The sequence below is a fragment of the Pongo pygmaeus genome, chromosome X (assembly GCF_028885625.2).
Source record: "Pongo pygmaeus isolate AG05252 chromosome X, NHGRI_mPonPyg2-v2.0_pri, whole genome shotgun sequence".
Taxonomy (NCBI): domain Eukaryota; kingdom Metazoa; phylum Chordata; class Mammalia; order Primates; family Hominidae; genus Pongo; species Pongo pygmaeus.
The window spans coordinates 159563421-159583552 of NC_072396.2; the positions used below are offsets into that span (position 1 = coordinate 159563421).

General features: G+C 38.4%; 1 protein-coding gene across 5 annotated transcripts in view; it reads right to left on the reverse strand.

Annotated features, from left to right (window-relative positions):
* GAB3 (GRB2 associated binding protein 3) overlaps positions 1-20132 on the reverse strand; it is a 75657-nt gene that overhangs the window by 4806 nt on the left and 50719 nt on the right. For 4 of the 5 annotated variants that reach the window (XR_010125360.1, XR_008497207.2, XM_054473093.2 and 1 more), the window contains exons 7-9: positions 18081-18162; positions 16863-16965; positions 158-274 (exon numbers count right to left, since the gene is read on the reverse strand). Coding sequence is in view for 3 of the 5 variants with exons in the window: in XM_054473093.2 (XP_054329068.1) it covers positions 158-274; positions 16863-16965; positions 18081-18162 (302 nt within the window). In the remaining 2 variants the exon portion in view is untranslated. The remainder of the gene's footprint in view (positions 1-157; positions 275-16862; positions 16966-18080; positions 18163-20132) is intronic. The other variant, XM_063660166.1, reaches the window with a different exon arrangement.

Sequence of the window (20132 nt, forward strand, 5' to 3'; positions counted from 1 at the left end):
CTCTGGGAGGCAGGATGAGGGCTGATTTTAATATTCTTCATTATACATGTCTGCATTTTTAACACTTTCTAAGGAGAATATGCATGGTTTAATAATCAGAAAAGTCTAGGCAGAGATGGAATCACCTGGGAATTCTTAGACGCAAAGCCCTTCCTACCTGCTGCATGGGGGCTGGTGATGCTGAATTGAAGTCCAGGGCCAAATAATCTAGGCTGAATTTCTTTGTCCATGTAAGAGCACCACTGCTCAGGGAACTGGCTGTTCGGTGCTCCTCCTAGGAACCAACATCACAGGAGTCAGGTTAATGATGTCTATCTGGGTTGCTCAAGGGAAGGAGGGCAAGTTGTGGCTTCATCCAAGCAGCTGCCGTCAGATTGTAACAGAATAGTCTGATGAGACCTGAGTCAATCAGCCTGCATATCTGAGTGAGAACTGTAATTTCAAACAGAATATAGCCAATTTGGCCTTCACAATGAAACCATACCATTATTCACCATGGGAACAGTTTGCCAAAATTCACTCAAAAAGGAATTTGCTTCACGAATCTGACAGGCCTGTGACACTTCAGAGATTAAACCCTGACAATATCAACTACACTTATTAAAGTTATCGTGAAGGCATATCCCAAATGCACTTAAATATGGTTTGCACAATACAAACAGTTATAACACAGATGAAAATCAGGGCCCAGCTTCAGAAGTGAAATGCTACCAATCCATATCTTTGAAGCTGTTTCCCCTCTACCATCTTTCCTTCTCCTCCCAAGAGGTAAAGCACTATCTTGAATTTTGTGCTTACCGCTCCTTTTACTTTTAAACATAGTTTTATGAGTATGCAAGTATCCTTAAATAATAGACTATTTCATTTTGCCTGTTTTTGAATGTCATATCAACAGAATCACATTGTATGCATTTTGGGTGGCTTCAGCTTTGTGTTCAATATTAGGTACTCCACATTCACTTGTGTAGAAGCATTAGCCCTATTTCACTCATTTGCACTGGGTCAGATATTCCATTGCATGACTTATTTAATCATTCTGCCATCAAAGGATATTTCAGTTGCTCCCAGTTTGGGGGCTATTGTAAGCAATGCTGCCATGGACATTCATGCACCTGTGGGAGAAATTCTAGGGCATTTACTTGGGAATAGAATCACTGGGTTATAGGATATGAGCATCTTCATCTTTACTAAATATCACCAAACTATTTTCCAGACTGAACCAATCTACACGTGTACCAGGAGTGTATAAGAACTTCTATTGCTTCCCATCCTGGCCAACACTTGGTATTGTCAGAATTTTTAACATTTTTCCTACCTGAGACAGGTAAAATGGTATCTTACTGTGGTTTGATTTTCCATTCCCCTGATTATTAATTAGTATGAGCACCTGTTCATATGTTGAAAGGTCATTTGTTTATTTCTCCTCTGTGAACTGCCTGTTTGGGTTTGTTTTGTTATTTTTGTTTTTTTTTTGCCTTGTTTCTGGTTAATTTTTGTATTGAATTATTTGTATATTTTTCTTACTTACTCTTAGTACTTTTTCCTCTGCCCTGGAGAGTAATCATTTGCTATCATGTATGTTGCAGATAGCTCATCACACTCTAGCTTCTTGTCTTTTCATTTCTTTTTATGGTATTTCTTTTGACTAAGAAATACTTTTAATGTAATATGTCGATCTTTTCCTGTATGGCTTACTTTATGTTTAAGGAATCCTTCCCTATGCTAAGGTCATAATTTATTTCTCTGTATTTTTCCTGAAGTTATAAAGTTCTGCAATAATTTGCTTCATGTTTAAGCAATAATCTCACTTGAACGGATTTTAATATTGTATATGGTGGTCCAATAGAAATAAAATTCATTCCATTTTTGTTGTTGTTTTTACTCAACATGGATAACCTAGTTTCCCCCAGAATGTCTTGCGTGATCTTGACCCTTTTAGAATCAGCTTCAAAGTTCCTCAAAAATCTCTGTTAGGGAATTGGTTAGATAATGTCTTTAATATTTGAGTCTTCCTATTCAGGAACATGGTCTACTTTTCCACTTATTTCATTCTCCTTAATGTCTTTCAATAAGTTTTAGTAATTTTCTCCACAATATTTTTTGTTAGATTTATCGCTAAATGCCTAGAGTTTGTTGTTACTGTAAATGGTAAGTTTTGTTTAAATTCTTTTTTCTATTTGTTACCATTATCTAGACATCGAACTGGATGGTGTATATTGATTTTATATCCATCAGTCTTGATATCTTTTATTAATTGTAATTATTTATTTTACTAACTTAGTAATTCTAATTATTTCTAAGTAGATTATTTTGAGTTATCACTCATATAAGCAGATTATTTTGAGTTATCGCTTCATCTATGAATAATCACTCTTTGTCTTCTTCCTTCCTTTCCAATTCTTATTCATTTTGTTTCTTTAGGAGATGTTTTTAGCTTTTAACCACTGAGTATGATATCTACTATAGGTTCTATAAGATTCATTTTTCATTTGTTATGAGGTTAAAGAAAATTCCTCTATTCCTTGTTTACTAATAGATTTTTTCATGAATAGATGTTGAGTTCTATCAAATGCTTTTTCTGCATCTAGTAAGATAATATATCTTTTTTCTCCTTTAATCTGTTAATGTGCTTGGTTGACTTAATAGATATTGCTGGTTTATGGTTGTAATAGCTCATCTCTCTGAGAATATTGGTAATAGTAGAGTTTTAAAAAGGGTTTTCCTAGCCGGGCGCAGTGGCTCACGCCTTTAATCCCAGCACTTTGGGAGGCCGAGGCGAGTGGATCACTTGAGGTCAGGAGTTCAAGACCAGCCTGGCCAACATAGTGAAACTCTGTCTCTACTAAAAATACAAAAATCAGCCAGGCATGGTGGCGCATGCCTGTAGTCCCAGCTACTTCGGAGGCTGAGGCAGGAGAATCGCTTGAATCCGGGAGGCAGAGGTTGCAGTGAGCTGAGACTGTACCACTGCACTCCAGCCTGGGTGACAGAGTGAGACTCCGCCTCACAAAAAAATAAAATAATAAATAAATAAAAAGGCTTTTCCTTCTGGCATAGTTCTTATTTCCTCCAATCTGTTTTGATTTCAATCTTTCATGCTAGAGTTCTCCTGAAATGTCACATGAAATCACTGACCGTTGCTTATGAGTGAAAGACCAAAAAGCTAACGTGAAGCTTTGTGTACATGGATGGTGTTTGTCAACTCTGGAGTTTTCTGCAAGGTGATCCCATTGGGTGGTTATCTTGAGTAACCACCAATATTAGGAACTACGTTTTGCCACTTGGGCTGCTCAAATAGCCCAGAGAAATATTTTCTAATCTCCAAACTCAATTGTAAAGGTCTGGTTGTCAACATTCTGGAAAAGGGCTTGAGAATAGTTCTCATATCCATTATGCCTATTTACTTAATCACCTTGTTGTTGGTATAGTATTCGCGGTCAAATATGTCTAGTATGCCCCAGTGCAGAGACCTTTTGTTTTACTCTCTCCAGAGAGCCTGAACTTCAACTTTTCTATGAGATGGGGGATGGAAAGTCACAGTGTTTCACCTCCATGGAGTGAGGGAAGGGATCTTGGAATTTACCTGATGCCTTTGACCATTACTGCTTCTTTTACTTTCCCTTCAACCCTACTTCAGAACTACCTACTGTGGACAATTCCTGAACTCTTTGGGTAGTCTGCAGTATAAGTCAAGTTGCTTCTTGCCTTCCTTCCACCACATTTAAGATTTAATTTTTTTGCGGGGGGGGAGGGGTCTTCTAAGTCATTTACTACATATCTACCTGCAATCCAGTTTCCAATATGTTACTGCTATTTTCTTCTCCAATTCTTCATATCTTTGTGGGTTTATGCCTTTAACAGATTTCTTTACTGTTATTTTAGAGGGTGTTTTGGGATGGAGAGAAATTGGAAGCTTGCGGTCAATCTTCCATCTGAGGTTCATATGTCAGCACTTTATTTCTTTTTATAGCTGCATAATACAATGGAATATTATACTACATTTTATTATATATTATACTACATTTTATTCACACATTCATCAGTCGATGATCATTTGAGTTGTTTTCCCTTTCTGGCTATTATGAAAAAATGCTTCTATGAACATTTGTGTACGAGTATTTGGTTAGACATATTCTTCTTTGGGATTTTGAAATCTGCATCCACCAGTAACATTGGCCTACAGCTTTCTACTTATGTAATTGCTATTTGTTTTATCAAATTATTTTAGCCTCATAAAGTAAGGTGGGTAATATTCTCTTCTCCCATTCCTGGTAGGTGTTTATGTAAGATTGCACTTATCTCTTCTTTTTGGTAGAAACTATCTGTAAAGTTTTTTGGGCCTTATGATCCTTTGTAGTACAAATTTTCCTACTGATTCAGTGTCTTTATTAGGTACATAAACATTCAGATTTTCTAATTCTACTTGAGTCAATTTCTGATTTTTTTTTAATCCAGAGAATTTGCCTATCACAAAAGTTTTCAAATTTATTGGTACAGAGTTGTTCACAAAATTCTCTTAGGTAGTTATCTCTCATGTATTTGTAATTATTATCTGTTTTTCATTCTTAATATTACTTATTTGTATTAATATCTTTTGTATTAGTTTTGTTAAATTTTAGTCTTTTTAAAGAGCCAATTACAGCTGTATTGATCCTCTCTGATTTTGTTGTTTATTTTGTTAGTTTCTGTTTTTGCCTTTATTCTTTCACTTTTGTAGGGTTTTTCTAAACTTATTATTATAAAATTTTTCCAGCAATCAGCCAAATTAAAGAAAATATACCCACCATGTATACTCCACTAACATTTTATTATACTAACCTGCTTGTAAGTCTTTGGGCTTGTGGAGGAATGGTACCTTTCATGAATTGTGAGCAACTCTAGCATTATCCCTTGACATATTGCTTCTCTCCTATTTTTCTATAATCTCCTTCAACAACTCTGACTATACAAATATTTGACCTTCTTATTCTATCTTCCATGTCCCAAATTTCTTTCATATTCTCCATGTTTTTAACTCCTTGTTCTGATTTATTAGTAACTTATTCATAAATTATCTTCCGGCTCACTAAATCACTCTTTGTGCTTAGTCTGTTTATCTCATTTGAGTTTCTAATTTCATTCTTGTTTTTATTTCTACAAGTTGTAAATGGTCTTTTACAATCTACTTGGCCATTTTTAATAGTATCTCATTACTTAATCCAACTTTCAATTTCTCATTTATTTCTTTAAATATAGTAAAACTACTTATTTTATATTCAAAATCCAGTGTTTCCAAAAACTGCCTACTTCCATATTTGATTCTATTGTTTGTAATTCTTATTAATTCGGGGGTTGCTGTTTCTCAATATTTTTGGCCCCAGAGATTTCTTTTCCCTTCCCTTCTTGTCAGCTGAGTTTTAGATTTAAAAATGTATCATATTTATAATAAGAGGTGTTTTTCATGCTATCTCGCCTACCAAAGTGTTCCATCAAATTTTAAAAACAGAATAAATGTAGTTTCACCTCCAGTAATGTTGAATAAAGTAAGTTTGATCACCCTTCCTGCCGAGAACAATATTTTTTTTCCTTTTTTGGTAGAAATTAAAAAATTGTTTCTAAAATTTTTATGGGAGTAGAAAAGTCAAAGAAAAAAAACGAAAAAAACCTAGAGGAAGGTAAACAAAGCAGGAGGACTTACTTTCCTTGATATTGAGTCTTATAAAGCTACAGCAACTAAGGGAGTTTGTATTGTTCAAAGATAGACAGGGAAACCAACAGAATAGAATTAAGAGTCCATAAAAAACCGTACATATATGGATATTTGATTTATGGCAAAGATGGCACTGCCGAATAGTCAGTAAATGATAGTCATTTTACATAAATGGTGCCAACCAATTAGATAAACATATGGGGAAAAATGAGTCTTGACCCCTATCTCACAGCACACACAAGTTAATTCAAGGTGGTATAATCCAAATGTGAAGGTAAAACTAGAAAACTCCTAGGAAATAACCATAATTCACCCGAGATCAAATAGATAATGATCCTGTATTAAATAAATTGAATTCACCCAGAGGGTTTCACTGGTGAATTATACCAAAAATTTAAAGAATAAACAAAACTAATTCTACACGATCTGTTCCAGAAACTAGAAGAGGAGAGAACACTTCCTGAGGAGCCTGGCATGACCTTAATACCAAAACCACACAAAGACACTACAAAAACCTAAAGATCAACACCCATTAGGAACACAGACATGAAAATCCTCAACAAAATATTAGCAGATGAAATGCAGCAATATATACAAGGAAATAATACACCATGACCAAATGGGGTTTATCTAGAGAATACAAGACTGGCTTAAAGCCTGGCACAGTGGCTCATGCCTATAATCCCAGCATTTTAGGAGGCTGAGGTGGGAGGATGGCTTGAGCTCAGAAGTTCAAGACCAGCCTGGGCAACGTAGTAAGACCCTGTCTCTACCAAAAAAAAAAAAAAAAAAAAAAATCCCAAGAAATCTGAAGAAAATAAAAACCTCCTATAATTAATAAGTTAATTCAGCAACCTCAAACTCTTGGGCTCAAGGGATCTTCCTGTCTCAACCTCCTGATTAGCTGGGACTATAGGCACAGCTACTATGCATGGTTAATTTTTAATAACATTTTTGTAGAGACAGGGTCTCACTTTGTTGCCCAGGCTGGTCTTGAACTCTTGGGCTCAAGCCATTCTCCCACATCAGCCTCCGCAAAGTCCTGGGATTACAGGTGCGAGCCACTGAACTCTGCCAATCATATTTCTATATACCACCAGTGGGTCATTGGAAGCTGAAATTTAAAAAATACCATTTATAATAGCTCCAAAAATGAAATACTTAGATATAAATCTAATAGGACACGCATAAGATCTATGTAAAAATTCCAAAATTATGAGGGGAAAAAAAAATCAAAGAAAATCTGAATAAATGAGCCAGGCGCGATGGCTCATGCCTGTATTCCCAGCACTTTGGGAGGCTGAGGCAGACGGATCACTTGAGGTCAGGGGTTCGAGACCAGCCTGGCCAACATGGTGAATCCCTGTCTCTACTAAAAATACAAAAAGTTAGCCAGGCGTGGTGGTGTGTGCCTGTAATCCCAGCTTCTTGGGTGGCTAAGACATGACAATCACTTGAACCCGAGAGGCGGAGGTTGCAGTGAGTCGAGATTGTGCCACTGCACTCCAACCTGGGTGACAGAGCAAGACTTTGTCTCAAAAAAAACAAAAAAACAAAACAAAAAAAAACAAAAACCAATCTGAATAAATGGAGATATATACTGTGCTCAGTAATTGGAAGATTCAGAATAGTAAAGACTCAATTCTCAAATGTATGTATAGATTTAATGCAATTCCAATTAAAAAAAGTGTTAGGCCGGGCATGGTGGCTCACGCCTGTAATCCCAGCACTTTGGGAGGCTGAGGTGGGTGGATCACGAGGTCAGGAGATCGAGACCATCCTGGCTAACATGGTGAAACCCCGCCTCTACTAAAAAAAAATACAAAAAACTAGCCAGGTGGGGTGGCAGGCGCCTGTAGTCCCAGCTACTCAGGAGGCTGAGGCAGGAGAACAGCGTGAACCTGGGGGGGCGGAGCTTGCAGTGAGCCGAGATGGCGCCACTGCACTCCAGTCTGGGTGACACAGCGAGACTCTGTCTCAAAAAAAAAAAAAAAAAAAAAAAAAAGTCTCAGCAGGATATTTTTGTAGATAAAGAACATCTGACTCTAATTATACATGGAAAGGCAAAAGAAGTAGAATAACAAAAACAAGTTTTAAAAACAAGAATGACGTTAGAGAAAATACACTTCCTGATTTTAAAATTTACTCCAAAGCTACAATAATCAAGACTGTATGGCATAGGCAAAGAGAGAGACAATGGAACAGAATAGAAAATCTACACAAATATGCCCAACTGATTTATTACAGAGGTGCAAAGAAAATTCAATGAAGAAAGGATTATATTTTCCATAAATGGTACTGAAACATTTGGACATCCATATGCAAAATGTCAGCTTTGACTTCACCTCACATCTCATATAAAAATTAACTTAAAATGGATCATAGACCTAAATGTAAAACCATAATTCTTTTAGAAGGAAATAAAGGAGAAAATTCTAATGAACTAAGGTTAGGCAGAGTTCTTAGACATAACAATCCATTAAGGAAACAAAATCAATAAATTGGACTTAATTAAATTTTTAAATGTTTGCTCTGCAAAAGACAGAAGAGAATGAAAAGACAAGCTCCAGATATGGAGAAAATATTTGCAAACTATATATCCATTGGAGGACTTGGGTTTTTTTTGTTTTGTTTTTGTTTTTTTTTTTTGAGACAGAGTCTTACTCTGTCACCCAGGCTGGAGTGCAGTGGCATGATCTTGGCTCACTGCAACCTCTGCCTCCCGGGTTCAAGCGATTCTCCTGCCTCTGCCTCCCGAGTAGCTAGGACTACAGGCACGTGCTACCACGCCCGGCTAATTTTTGTATTTTTAGTAGAGACAGGGTTTCACCATGTTGGCCAGGCTGGTCTCAAACTCCTGCCCTCAGATGATCCTCCCACCTCAGCCTCCCAAAGTGCTGGGATTACAGGTGTGAGCCACCGTGCCTGGCCCCTTTGGAGGACTTGTACACAGAATGTATAAAGAACTCTCAAAACTCAATGTAAGAAAACAAACAACTTGATTTAAAAATTGGCAAAAAGATTGAACAGATACTCCACCAAAGAAAATATATGGATGGCAAGTAAACACACCAAAATATGTCCAACATAATTTACCATTAGGAAAGTACATGTTAGAGCCACGCTGAGATACCAATATACATCCATTAGAAGGTAGAAAATTTAAAAATCTGGTAATACCAGAGGTACAAGGAGGAGCTGGTACCATTCCTTTTGAAACTATTCCAATTAATAGAAAAAGAGGGAATCCTCCCTAACTCACTTTATGAGGCCAGCATCATACTGATACCAAAGCCTGGCAGAGACACAACAAAAAAAGAGAATTTTAGACCAATATCCCTGATGAACATTGATGCAAAAATCCTCAATAAAATACTGGCAAACCGAATCCAGCAGCACATCAAAAAGCTTATCCACCATGATCAAGTAGGCTTCATCTCTGGGATGCAAGGCTGGTTCAACATACGCAAATCAATAAACGTAATCCAGCATATAAACAGAACGAAAGACAAAAACCACGTGATTATCTCAATAGATGCAGAAAAGGCCTTTGACAAAATTCAACAGCTCTTCATGCTAAAAACTCTCAATAAATTAGGTTGTTGATGGGATGTATCTCAAAATAATAAGAGCTATTTATGACAAACCCACAGCCAATATCATACTGAATGGACAAAAACTGGAAGCATTCCCTTTGAAAACTGGCACAAGACAGGGATGCCCTCTATCACCACTCCTATTCAACATAGTGTTGGAAGTTCTCGCCAGGACAATCAGGCAGGAGAAGGAAATAAAGGGTATTCAATTAGGAAAAGAGGAAGTCAAATTGTCCGTTTGCAGATGACATGATTGTATATCTAGAAAACCCCATCATCTCAGCCCAAAATCTCCTTAAGCTGATAAGCTACTTCAGCAAAGTCTCAGGATACAAAATCAACGTGCAAAAATCACAAGCATTCTTATACACCAATAACAGACAGAGAGCCAAATCATGAGTGAACTCCCATTCACAATTGCTTCAAAGAGAATAAAATACCTAGGAATACAACTTACAAGGGACGTGAAGGATCTCTTCAAGGAGAACTACAAACCACTGCTCAACGAAATAAAAGAGGACACAAACAAATGGAAGAATACTCCATGCTCATGGATAGGAAGAATCAATATCATGAAAATGGCCATACTGCCCAAGGTAATTTATAGATTCAATGCCATCCCCATCAAGCTACCAATGACTTTCTTCACAGAATTGGAAAAAACTACTTTAAAGTTCATATGGAACCAAAAAAGAGCCCACGTTGTCAAGTCAATCCTAAGCCAAAAGAACAAAGCTGGAGGCATCACGCTACCTGACTTCAAACTATACTACAAGGAAACAGTAACTAAAACAGCATGGTACTGGTACCAAAACAGAGATATGGACCAATGGAACAGAACAGAGCCCTCAGAAATAATGCCACACATCTACAACTATCTGATCTTCGACAAATCTGACAAAAACAAGAAATGGGGAAAGGATTCCCTATTTAATAAATGGTGCTGGGAAAACTGGCTAGCCATATGTAGAAAGCTGAAACTGGATCCTTTCCTTACACTTTATACAAAAATTAATTCAAGATGGATTAAAGACTTAAACATTAGACCTAAAACCATAAAAACCCTAGAAGAAAACCTAGGCATTACCATTCAGGACATAGGCATGGGCAAGAACTTCATGTCTAAAACACCAAAAGCAATGGCAACAAAAGCCAAAATTGACAAATGGGATCTAATTAAACTAAAGAGCTTCTGCACAGCAAAAGAAACTACCATCAGAGTGAACAGGCAACCTACAGAATGGGAGAAAATTTTTGCAATCTACTCATCCAACAAAAGGCTAATATCCAGAATCTACAAAGAACTCAAACAAACTTACAAGAAAAAAACAAACAACCCCATCAAAAAGTGGGTGAAGGATATGGACAGACACTTCTCAAAAGAAGACATTTATGCAGCCAAGAGACACATGAAAAAATGCTCATCATCACTGGTCATCAGAGAAATGCAAATCAAAACCACAATGTGATACCATGTCACACCAGTTAGAATGGTGATCATTAAAAAGTCAGGAAACAACAGGTGCTGGAGAGGATGTGGAGAAATAGGAACACTTTTACACTGTTGGTGGGACTATAAACTAGTTCAACCCTTGTGGAAGTCAGTGTGGCGATTCCTCAGGGATCTAGAACTAGAAATACCATTTGACCCAGCCATCCCATTACTGGGTATATACCCAAAGGATTATAAATCATGCTGCTATAAAGACACATGCACACGTATGTTTATTGCGGCACTATTCACAATAGCAAAGACTTGGAACCAAGCCAAATGTCCAACAATTATAGACTGGATTAAGAAAATGTGGCACATATACACCATGGAATACTATGCAGCCATAAAAAATGATGAGTTCATGTCCTTTGTAGGGACATGGATGAAGCTGGAAACCATCATTCTCAGCAAACTATCGCAAGGACAAAAAACCAAACACTGCATGTTCTCACTCATAGGTGGGAACTGAACAATGAGAACACTTGGACACAGGAAGGGGAACATCACACACTGGGATCTGTCGTGGGGTGGGTGGACGAGGGAGGGATAGCATTAGGAGATATATCTAATGTAAATGATGAGTTAATGGGTGCAGCACACCAACATGGCACATGTATACATATGTAACAAACCTGCACGTTGTGCACATGTACCCTAAAACTTAAAGTATATTAAAAAAAAGAAAACTTAAAAAAAAATAAAAAAATAAAAATCTGGTAATACCAACTATGCTGGCAAAGGAGGTGGAGCAACTGGAACTCTCATAAGTTGCTGGTGGGAGTACAAAATGGTACAGCCATTATGGAAAACATTTTAGCAGTATCTTACAAAGTTAAATAAACAATTGATGACTCAGTTAAACATACATTTGATGACCCAGCAACACCACTTCTAGGTATTTATCCTGGAGCTGGATTTCTCAGCTGTGGCACTAATGACATTTGGGGCTGGATAGTTCTTTGTTGTGAGGGCTGTCCCGTGTATTGTAGGATGTATAGCAGCCCCCCTGATTTTTTTTCCATTAGATGTCATTAGCACTACCTCCTCCATTCCAAGTTGTGGCAACCAAAAATGTTTCAAGACATTGCCAAATATCCCTTGAGGGTCAAAATCACCACTGTCTGAGAACCACTGATCTAGAGAAATGAAGACGTCTATCCACGTAGAAACCTGTCAAATACCACTAAGATCAGAAACAAGGCAAGCATGACCACTTTTGCTACTTCTATTCAACAAAGCATTGGGAGTTCTAGCCAAAGCAATTAGGCAAGAAAAAGAAAGAAAAGACATCCAAACTGGAAAGGGAGATGTAAAGTAACCTCTATTTGCTGATAATATAACCTTATATATAGATAACCCTAAAAATTATATAAACCCTAAAAATTATATAAAAATATAACCTTATATATAGATAACCCTAAAAAAATACAAAAACTAATAATAAATTAAAATGAACAAATTCAGCAAAGTTGAAGGATATAATATCAATACCCAAAAACCAGTTGCATTTCTATACACTAATAGTGAACAATCACAAAAGGAAATTAAAAAAAAATTTTCGTTTACAATATCATCAAAAAGAACAAAATACTTAGAAATAAATTTAACCAAGGAGGCAAAGACTTATACATTGAAAACTGTAAGAAAGAAAGTAAAGGAGACATAAGTAAATGAAAAGATATCTGTGTTCATGAATTGAAAGACTTAATATTGTTAATATGATAATATTATGCAAAACAGTTTGCAGATTCAAAGCATTCCCCATCAGAATTCCAATGGTCTTTTTTTGCAGAAATAAAAAACCCTGTCCTTAAAGTTCACATGTAATATTAAGTGACCCTCAAATGACAAATCAATCACAAAAAAGAAGAACAAAGTTGGAAGACTCATACTTTCTGATTTCAAAACTTACTACAAAGCTACACTAATCAAAACAGTGTGGTACTGGCATAAGGATAGACATACAGACTAAGAAATAAACCCTTGCATATATTGATTTTCAACGAGATTTTCAATGAGAGCGCCAGGACCATTTGACATGGAAAGGATAGTCTAGACTTTCCAACAAATGGTGCTGGGAAAACTGAATGTCCACAAGCAAAAGAATGACGTTGGACTCTAACTTTATACTATATACAAAAATTAACTCAAAAAAGATCAAAGATCTAAACATAAGAGCTAAAACTATAAAACTTTTAGAAGAAAACATAGGAGAGAATCTTCATGACATTGGATTTGGCAATGATTTCATGGATATGACGCCAAAAGCAAGGCAATAAAAGGAAAGAAAATTTTGACTTCATCAAAATAAAAAACTTCTGCGCATCAAAGGACACTATCAAGAGAGTGAAAAGACAACCCACAGAATGAGAGAAAATATTTGGAAATCATGTATCTGATAAGGGGTTAACATCCAGAATATATTTTAAAAATTCCTATAACTCAACAACAAAAAAAGAAACAACCTAACTTAAAAATATGCAAAGGACTTGAATAGACAGTTCTCCAAAGAAGATATACAAATGGCCAATAAGTACATAAAAAGATGTTCATTAATCATTAGGAAAATGCAAATGAAAACCACAATGAGATACCAATTCACACCCATTAGGATACTGATTATAAAAAATGATAAATAGGTTGGGCGTGATGGCTCACGCCTGCAATCCCAGCACTTTGGGAGTCCAAGGCAGGCGGATCACATGAGGTCAGGAGTTCGAGACCAGGCTTGCCAACATGGTGAAACCCCATCTCTACTAAAAATGCAAAAATTAGCCGGGCATGGTGGTACACGCCTGTAATTCCAGCTACTCAGGAGGCTGAGGCAGGAGGATTTCTTGAACCTGGGAGGCGGAGGTTGCAGTAAGCCGAGCTTGCGCCACTGCACTCCAGCCTGGGCAACAGAGCGAGACTCTGTCTCCAAAAAAAAAAGATAAATAAAAATTGTTAGTGAGGATGTGGAGAAATTGGAACCCTTGTGCATTACTGGCAGTAATGTAAAATGGTGCAGTCACTGTGGAAAACAAGTTTGGTGGTTCCTTAAAAAGTTAAGCATAGAATTACTGTATGATCCAGAAATTCCACTTCTACATATATATATACAAACAAATTGAAAGCAGGAAGTCAAGCATACACTTGTATGCCAATGTTTATAAGCAGCATTATTCACAATAGACAATGGTAGGAACAACCCTAAATGCCCATTAGCAGATGAATGGATGAACAAAATGTGGTCTATACAGTTAAATATTACTCAGCCTCAAAAAGAAATGAAATTCTGTTGTATCCTACAATATGGATGAATCTTGAAAACACTAGACGAAATGAAAGAAGACAAACACAAAAGGACAAATATTGTATGACTTCACTTATATGAGGTACCTAGAATAGGTAAGTTCATAGAGACAGAAAGCAGAGCTTTACTACAAGAAAAATATTTTTTGAAAACTGTAAAGGAAAGCATCTAACAGTTCTAATTGCCTAAAAACTTGAAAAAAATCCAAATGTCATTCCATGGGTGAGGGGACAAACAAGATATGACACATCCATATGCTTGAACGCTGCTCAGCAATAAAATGGAAAGAGCTATTAATACATGTAACAATGGATGAATTTCAAAAAAACCATTCTGAGTGAAAGAAGCCAGTTTTAAAAGGTACCGTATGATTCTATTTTTGTGGCATTCTTGAAAGGATAATACTATAGTCATGAAGAACAGATCAATGGTTGCTAGGGGTTACAGGTGAAGGGAGAATGTGGCTCTAAAGAGGTAGCATGAGGGATTTTGGAACTGTTGTGTATTCTGATCATGGTGGTGGTTACACAAATCTCTATATATGTTCAAACTCATAGAACTGCACACCAAGAGAAAGTCAATTTCACTGTATGATGTAAAAATGATCTAAAAACTTAAAAGTATTGTAATACCATAATAAAAAAATTAATGTGAGATTTAAGAGTCTAGAACTCTACTATAAAAGCCTTACAAAACTGTTGAAACCAAAGGGCTTGAAAAAATGATAGAGAAGGAATCCCATATAATAAAATTATGTTTATTCTTCTAAATTTTCTATAATTTCACAAACATTTAAAGAAGGATATATGGCAAAACTTGTATTTCAGTAAAGCAAAACCGTGTTTCAGCCCCTGGCCTTAATCACTACATTCAGATCAGAACTTGCCCTTAAAGAGAAAAAAATAAATTAACATATATATTTATGCACAAAATCAAAGTCAAATCATACTAGGTTTGACTACCATATTGGGCTGTTATGTGGCACAAGTGAAATAACGTAAATCAAAGTCACATGAAACTGTCTTATTACTAAAGTTTAAAAAAACACAATTGAACAAGATGGGATAGCCTTTAAACATTTTTATACGACAGTTCCCAGATCATAGCTACTATCAGCCAGTGTTCTGGGTTCTTAATCTGCTGTGTCATGTTGCCTACTAATACACAGAGACAGTCATTGATCAGTGATTATAAACCTAGGCAAACAAACGATTCTTAACTTTGTTGTTAATGAAACACTGATCTTTCTCTTTTTCTTTTTTTTTTTTTTTTTCTGAGACAGAGTCTGGCTCTGTCGCCCAGGCTGGAGTGCAGTAGCACGATCTCGACTCACTGCAAGCTCTGCCTCCCAGGTTCATGCCATTCTCCTGCCTCAGCCTCCCAAGTAGCTGGGACTACAGGCGCCCGCCACCACGCCCGGCTAATTTTTTGTATTTTGTATTTTTAATAGAGAAGGGGTTTCACCGTGTTAGCCAGGATGGTCTCGATCTCCTGACCTCATGATCCGCCCGCCTCAGCCTCCCAAAGTGCTGGGGTTACAGGCGTGAGCCACCGCGCCCAGCCAACACTGATCTTTCTCACAACATCAAAGATCAGAAATGAACTGTTGGTATCTGGAATGACTCTGCACTTGCTTCCATTGGGTTTTAGATTCACTTCCTTTTTCCGTTCTCTGGAGACAGAGCACAGCTGTTAAGCATCGTTTTATCAGAGTGTTTTCTTCTAGAAATTTCCCAAGGGCCATTACTAAGTGTGAGAAATATTGGGAAGACCATAACAGATTTGTATATGAGTCACTTTGCATCTGCATACGGTTAAGTGCACTTACAGCATGATTTGAATAAAATAAGAAGGTAAAATGAAGCATTTAATTATAGCTTAACTGGAGATCGCTATTTTTAGATTTTCAGTTGCTGATTATCCTTGCACATAGGAAGGCAGAATTGTCTTCTCAAGAGTATATTGTCACAGAGCCTTGAACATTGTCCTTCTAAGATCTCTTTTCAAAATTTCGTAGTTCAAACAGAAGCTCTCTCTTGAGTTCCCTACATTTCTAAATTGCAGAACAGGCAGTGTCATGGCTAAAGTGTCTGCTAATTGCCAGAGGTGCTAAAAGTCCCTCTCCATCTTCAAAAAGCCCATGTTCTCAATAGCATCCAAGATGAAGAGAACAGAAGGAACAACAGGCTAGAAGGGAAACATCAGGACTCTTTAACTGCGAATGGTTAATCAAGTCTCCATCCACTCAGGTCTATAGAAAGACCCATAATAGGAGTCTTCCAGAGGCTAAGATACACTCACAGTCCAGGGCACTGTACCTTTCCCAATGGGACTCTAAGTGATTCATCCTCCAGGAAGGTTCAGAAGCAGTCAGGACAGGGCCACCAGGTGTTCTGGTGGAAGGGAACATGTAATATGTTGAGTTTTTACAATTTAAACTCTGGACATCCAGAGAACTACAAACCTATTGGGGTGAAACAGGACATCACAGCCTTGGTGAAAAGAATTGCTGGCATTTCCATTTTCAAACTAAGCAAGCCTCAGCCCTGAGCTATCTTGAAATACTGCAATTTCAAAATGGTATGAGGAGTTGAATGTTGCAGGAAAGAAAGCCAACTTCAAATTGATTTGTTCCAAGTCTAGAAAAGCTTGTGGCCTGGTTTTACGATCAAGTGGTTGTTTTAAAATTGCATAGGGCTTACTGAAGGATGTGTTTCCTTTACAATGAGCTCATAAGAGTATAGATTGGGGTGAAGGATAAGAAGAGTGTGAAAAATATAAGATTACCATTTCGATGTAGCTTTCTTCGTCTTCTCTGGAAACAGGATTAGCAAAAAATCTTGCAGAATTAATACCATTTCTTTCTGGAGAGAGAAAGCTGGTTCGACTGCTAAGAATAAAAATATAGATGAGGTCAAAGCAATGTCTTACAGCTGCTCTGAAAGCTGGCCAGGAACTAACATGGCCCTCATGGGGTTTCAGCCCTCCTCTTCCAGACACAACTTCCTTCCGGCCAAAGCAATTCCTGAAGAGGCAGAAAATGCTCAACAGTTTCTGCTCCACTTTGGGGCAAATGGCTCCCAATTCACAAAGGCTGCTTTTTCTCAGGCCCTCTATGTGACACAGCTCATGAGCTTTCTAAACGGATGAGGGCATCATATCATTTAGCAAAAAAAAAAACAAAAAAAAACAAACAAACTCCTTTGGGGCCTTCTTGTTTCTATTCAATGTAAGGAAAAGTGAGGAAGTATGGCCATTCCTCTGATAGGACACAAGACTGCTAATCAACTCCCATCCTTCTCCTGAGTCAGAAGCATGAGCTGAGTCACAGTCTTGGCTGGAAATACAGCTCATTGCAGAATTCTGCTTTACAATGCAATTGTGTTTTGTGGCATTTAGAGTGAACCGAGAAACTCCTGAGCCAAGCTCAGGACTAAAAATGCAACCTCTAAAAGGTGAAATGAAAGGGTGCAATTACATTTTGAAGTCTGTCTACCCAGCCTGTGAACCTGGGAACTCCCTTGTCCTACCCCATTCACAAAGTTGGGCTTGGGCCATAGCCAGTTCCACTGAGACTGGGGAACACAATTCTCTCTCCCCAGGAAATCTGAATTGGCATTGAAAAACAGCCCATCTGTTGGTACTGGAGTTGTAGCATGTAAACAAGTTCAGGGGGTATGGTACAGCTATCTTTGACCATGAGGATTGTGCAATAGAAAAGAATACTGCAAAGACAAAGGAATGCACAGACGTGAAGAGTGAAGCAGAAGTGAGTAGATTCCTTGGGTTCCCAACAGCACACTAGTTCCTGATTCCAGGATCCTGGGAGACCCAGACATATTCCTTCCTTTGCGATCTATAAAACAGCTCTTGCTCTCGATAATAAACCTCACCCCTCCTTTGGCTTAAACTAGATCAGGTGGGCTTCAACTACATTTAATCAGAGGCCTAACACACACCGGGGTGTTTGTGCTGGATGAGGCTCTTTTGAGCAATCAGTCTTACCAAGGCACAGTGCGGGTCCTGGTAAGAGATGCATGTTCCCGGATGGTGGAGAGGTTTCTCAGGTCCAGAGGAGGTGGCCGTGCTACAAGACAGTGTGCAACATCCAGGAGGTCAAGGCCAGAATCTAAAGGCTGTAAAACTATGACATTTCACTTTCCCAGCACACCAAATCCACATTTACTAACAGGCAGCACTGATGATGAGGGTGAATTTCACTGTCCTCCTCTTCCCTGCCTCACTGGGAGTAAAGACAAATACTGAGCAAATGGTCACATTACGTGCTGGAGGTAACAACGTGGCAAGGCATTATTAAGAAGTCTGTGTATATCACGCGTGCTTCTAGGTGTTGAAGGCACAGGATGAATAAAGCAGATGAAAGTCTCTGACCTTGTGGAATTGCAACACCTATTACCTCACACCCGATGTGTCTGAAGTGGAAATGTTACCTTTCTTATCACAGGCAGAGATGATCAGCCAGGTCCTAGTCTTCCCCACCTACAATCCATTGTCCACCTGATGATCCTTCTGCCTAGAACATTCTTTCCCATCTCTTTGCCTCCAGACAAGATCAGGCCCCACAGCCTGGGCTCTCAAGTTCCTGTACTTACCCTTCACAGCACAGCCCCAGTTTGTGATAATACACTCATCTATGATTTATCTGGGCCTAAACTGCTCCAGGAGAATAGGGGTATATCTGGTTTGTTCACTGCAGTAGCCTCAGCACCTAGAGAAGCACTTGGTATCTGCCCCAACCCTTATTCCACCTCAGTGGCCCATCTTCCTGAGTTAGTCCTGGCCGAGGTATCCACCTTTGCATCCACTCATTATATCTCCAACCCTGAGTGTGTCAGACATCTTCTGTTGCCTATCACAAGGTCCTGCAGAGCTGCACTGTCCATTGTCGTGACAACTAGCCACACGTGCCCATTTACACATATATGTAAATTTATTAAAATTAAATACAATTTAAAATGTAGTTCCTCAGTCACATTAGCCAAATTTCAAGGGTTCGATAGCCATTATTTCCAACATCACAGAAAGTTCTGTTGTTGTTTAATTGTTTCTGACCAGAATTAATGGCTATTTCCTCTGAACCTCATAAGACAGGGTCTGTTCTCCTATTTAGCACTGATTTCATAATTCTATTTCGAGGGTCCTCCCCTCAGACTGAGGGGATCCTCCCCTTGCTTCCTCATCTTCGTATCCCACCCAGTGCCCACCACAGCAATACATGTGCAGCACATGCATTGTAAATGTATAAATGTAGTTTGACTGAAATTTAAGGGAATATGCCTGGAGTAGACCAGGCATGAGTAGGGGTCTTAGTTGGCAGCTTTGGGCACAGCCACCTGAAGTGACTTTTTTTGCTTTCTAAAGAGCAAAGAGAAGTTGGAATGGACAAGAGATCAGTCATTCTACCAGTGCTTCCTCGTAATCACACAGCCGACTGGGAAGGGGAGGATGAGCAAGAATGAAGTTAATAAGTCACTCTGACCTGCTCTTCCTCTTTCCCTCTTTTCCTATCTATCTCCCTGTCTGTCCATGCTGCTTAGCAGACCAGAGAAGCTGCCTGGGAGTAAGACAGAAGCTGCAAGTAACTCCGTGTGCAGAGGAGTCAGCCTGCTCGTTGCCAAAATCCTCTTCTATCCCTGAATACCTCTGCTGACGGGCATGCACAGAACGATGAGTGATAAACTGCATGTGACTGGGTCTGACCTTCAGGAATTGGTGTCAAAGGCTATTCCTGACTGCCTTACAGAGGCTGGCACTATGATTACATTCAAGTGCTGTCTAATGAGGAGATACCAGGTGGGATTCCATTCTAATCCACCATCACTTATTCCTGGGCCTTTGTTAGGGAAACAGCCAAAGATGAGCCCTCTGGAATGAACCTGGCTTTGTCAGCTGTATTTGCAAGGCCACAGTGCCTGTAAGTCCCCCGACTCCTATTATCATGACAATCTGGGGCAGCAAGGTGCCCCAGCCCTTCCTATTCTATCCCAGCCACTTCTTTCCTGACCTTATACTTTCCGGCCCTCTGGGGTGGTTTCT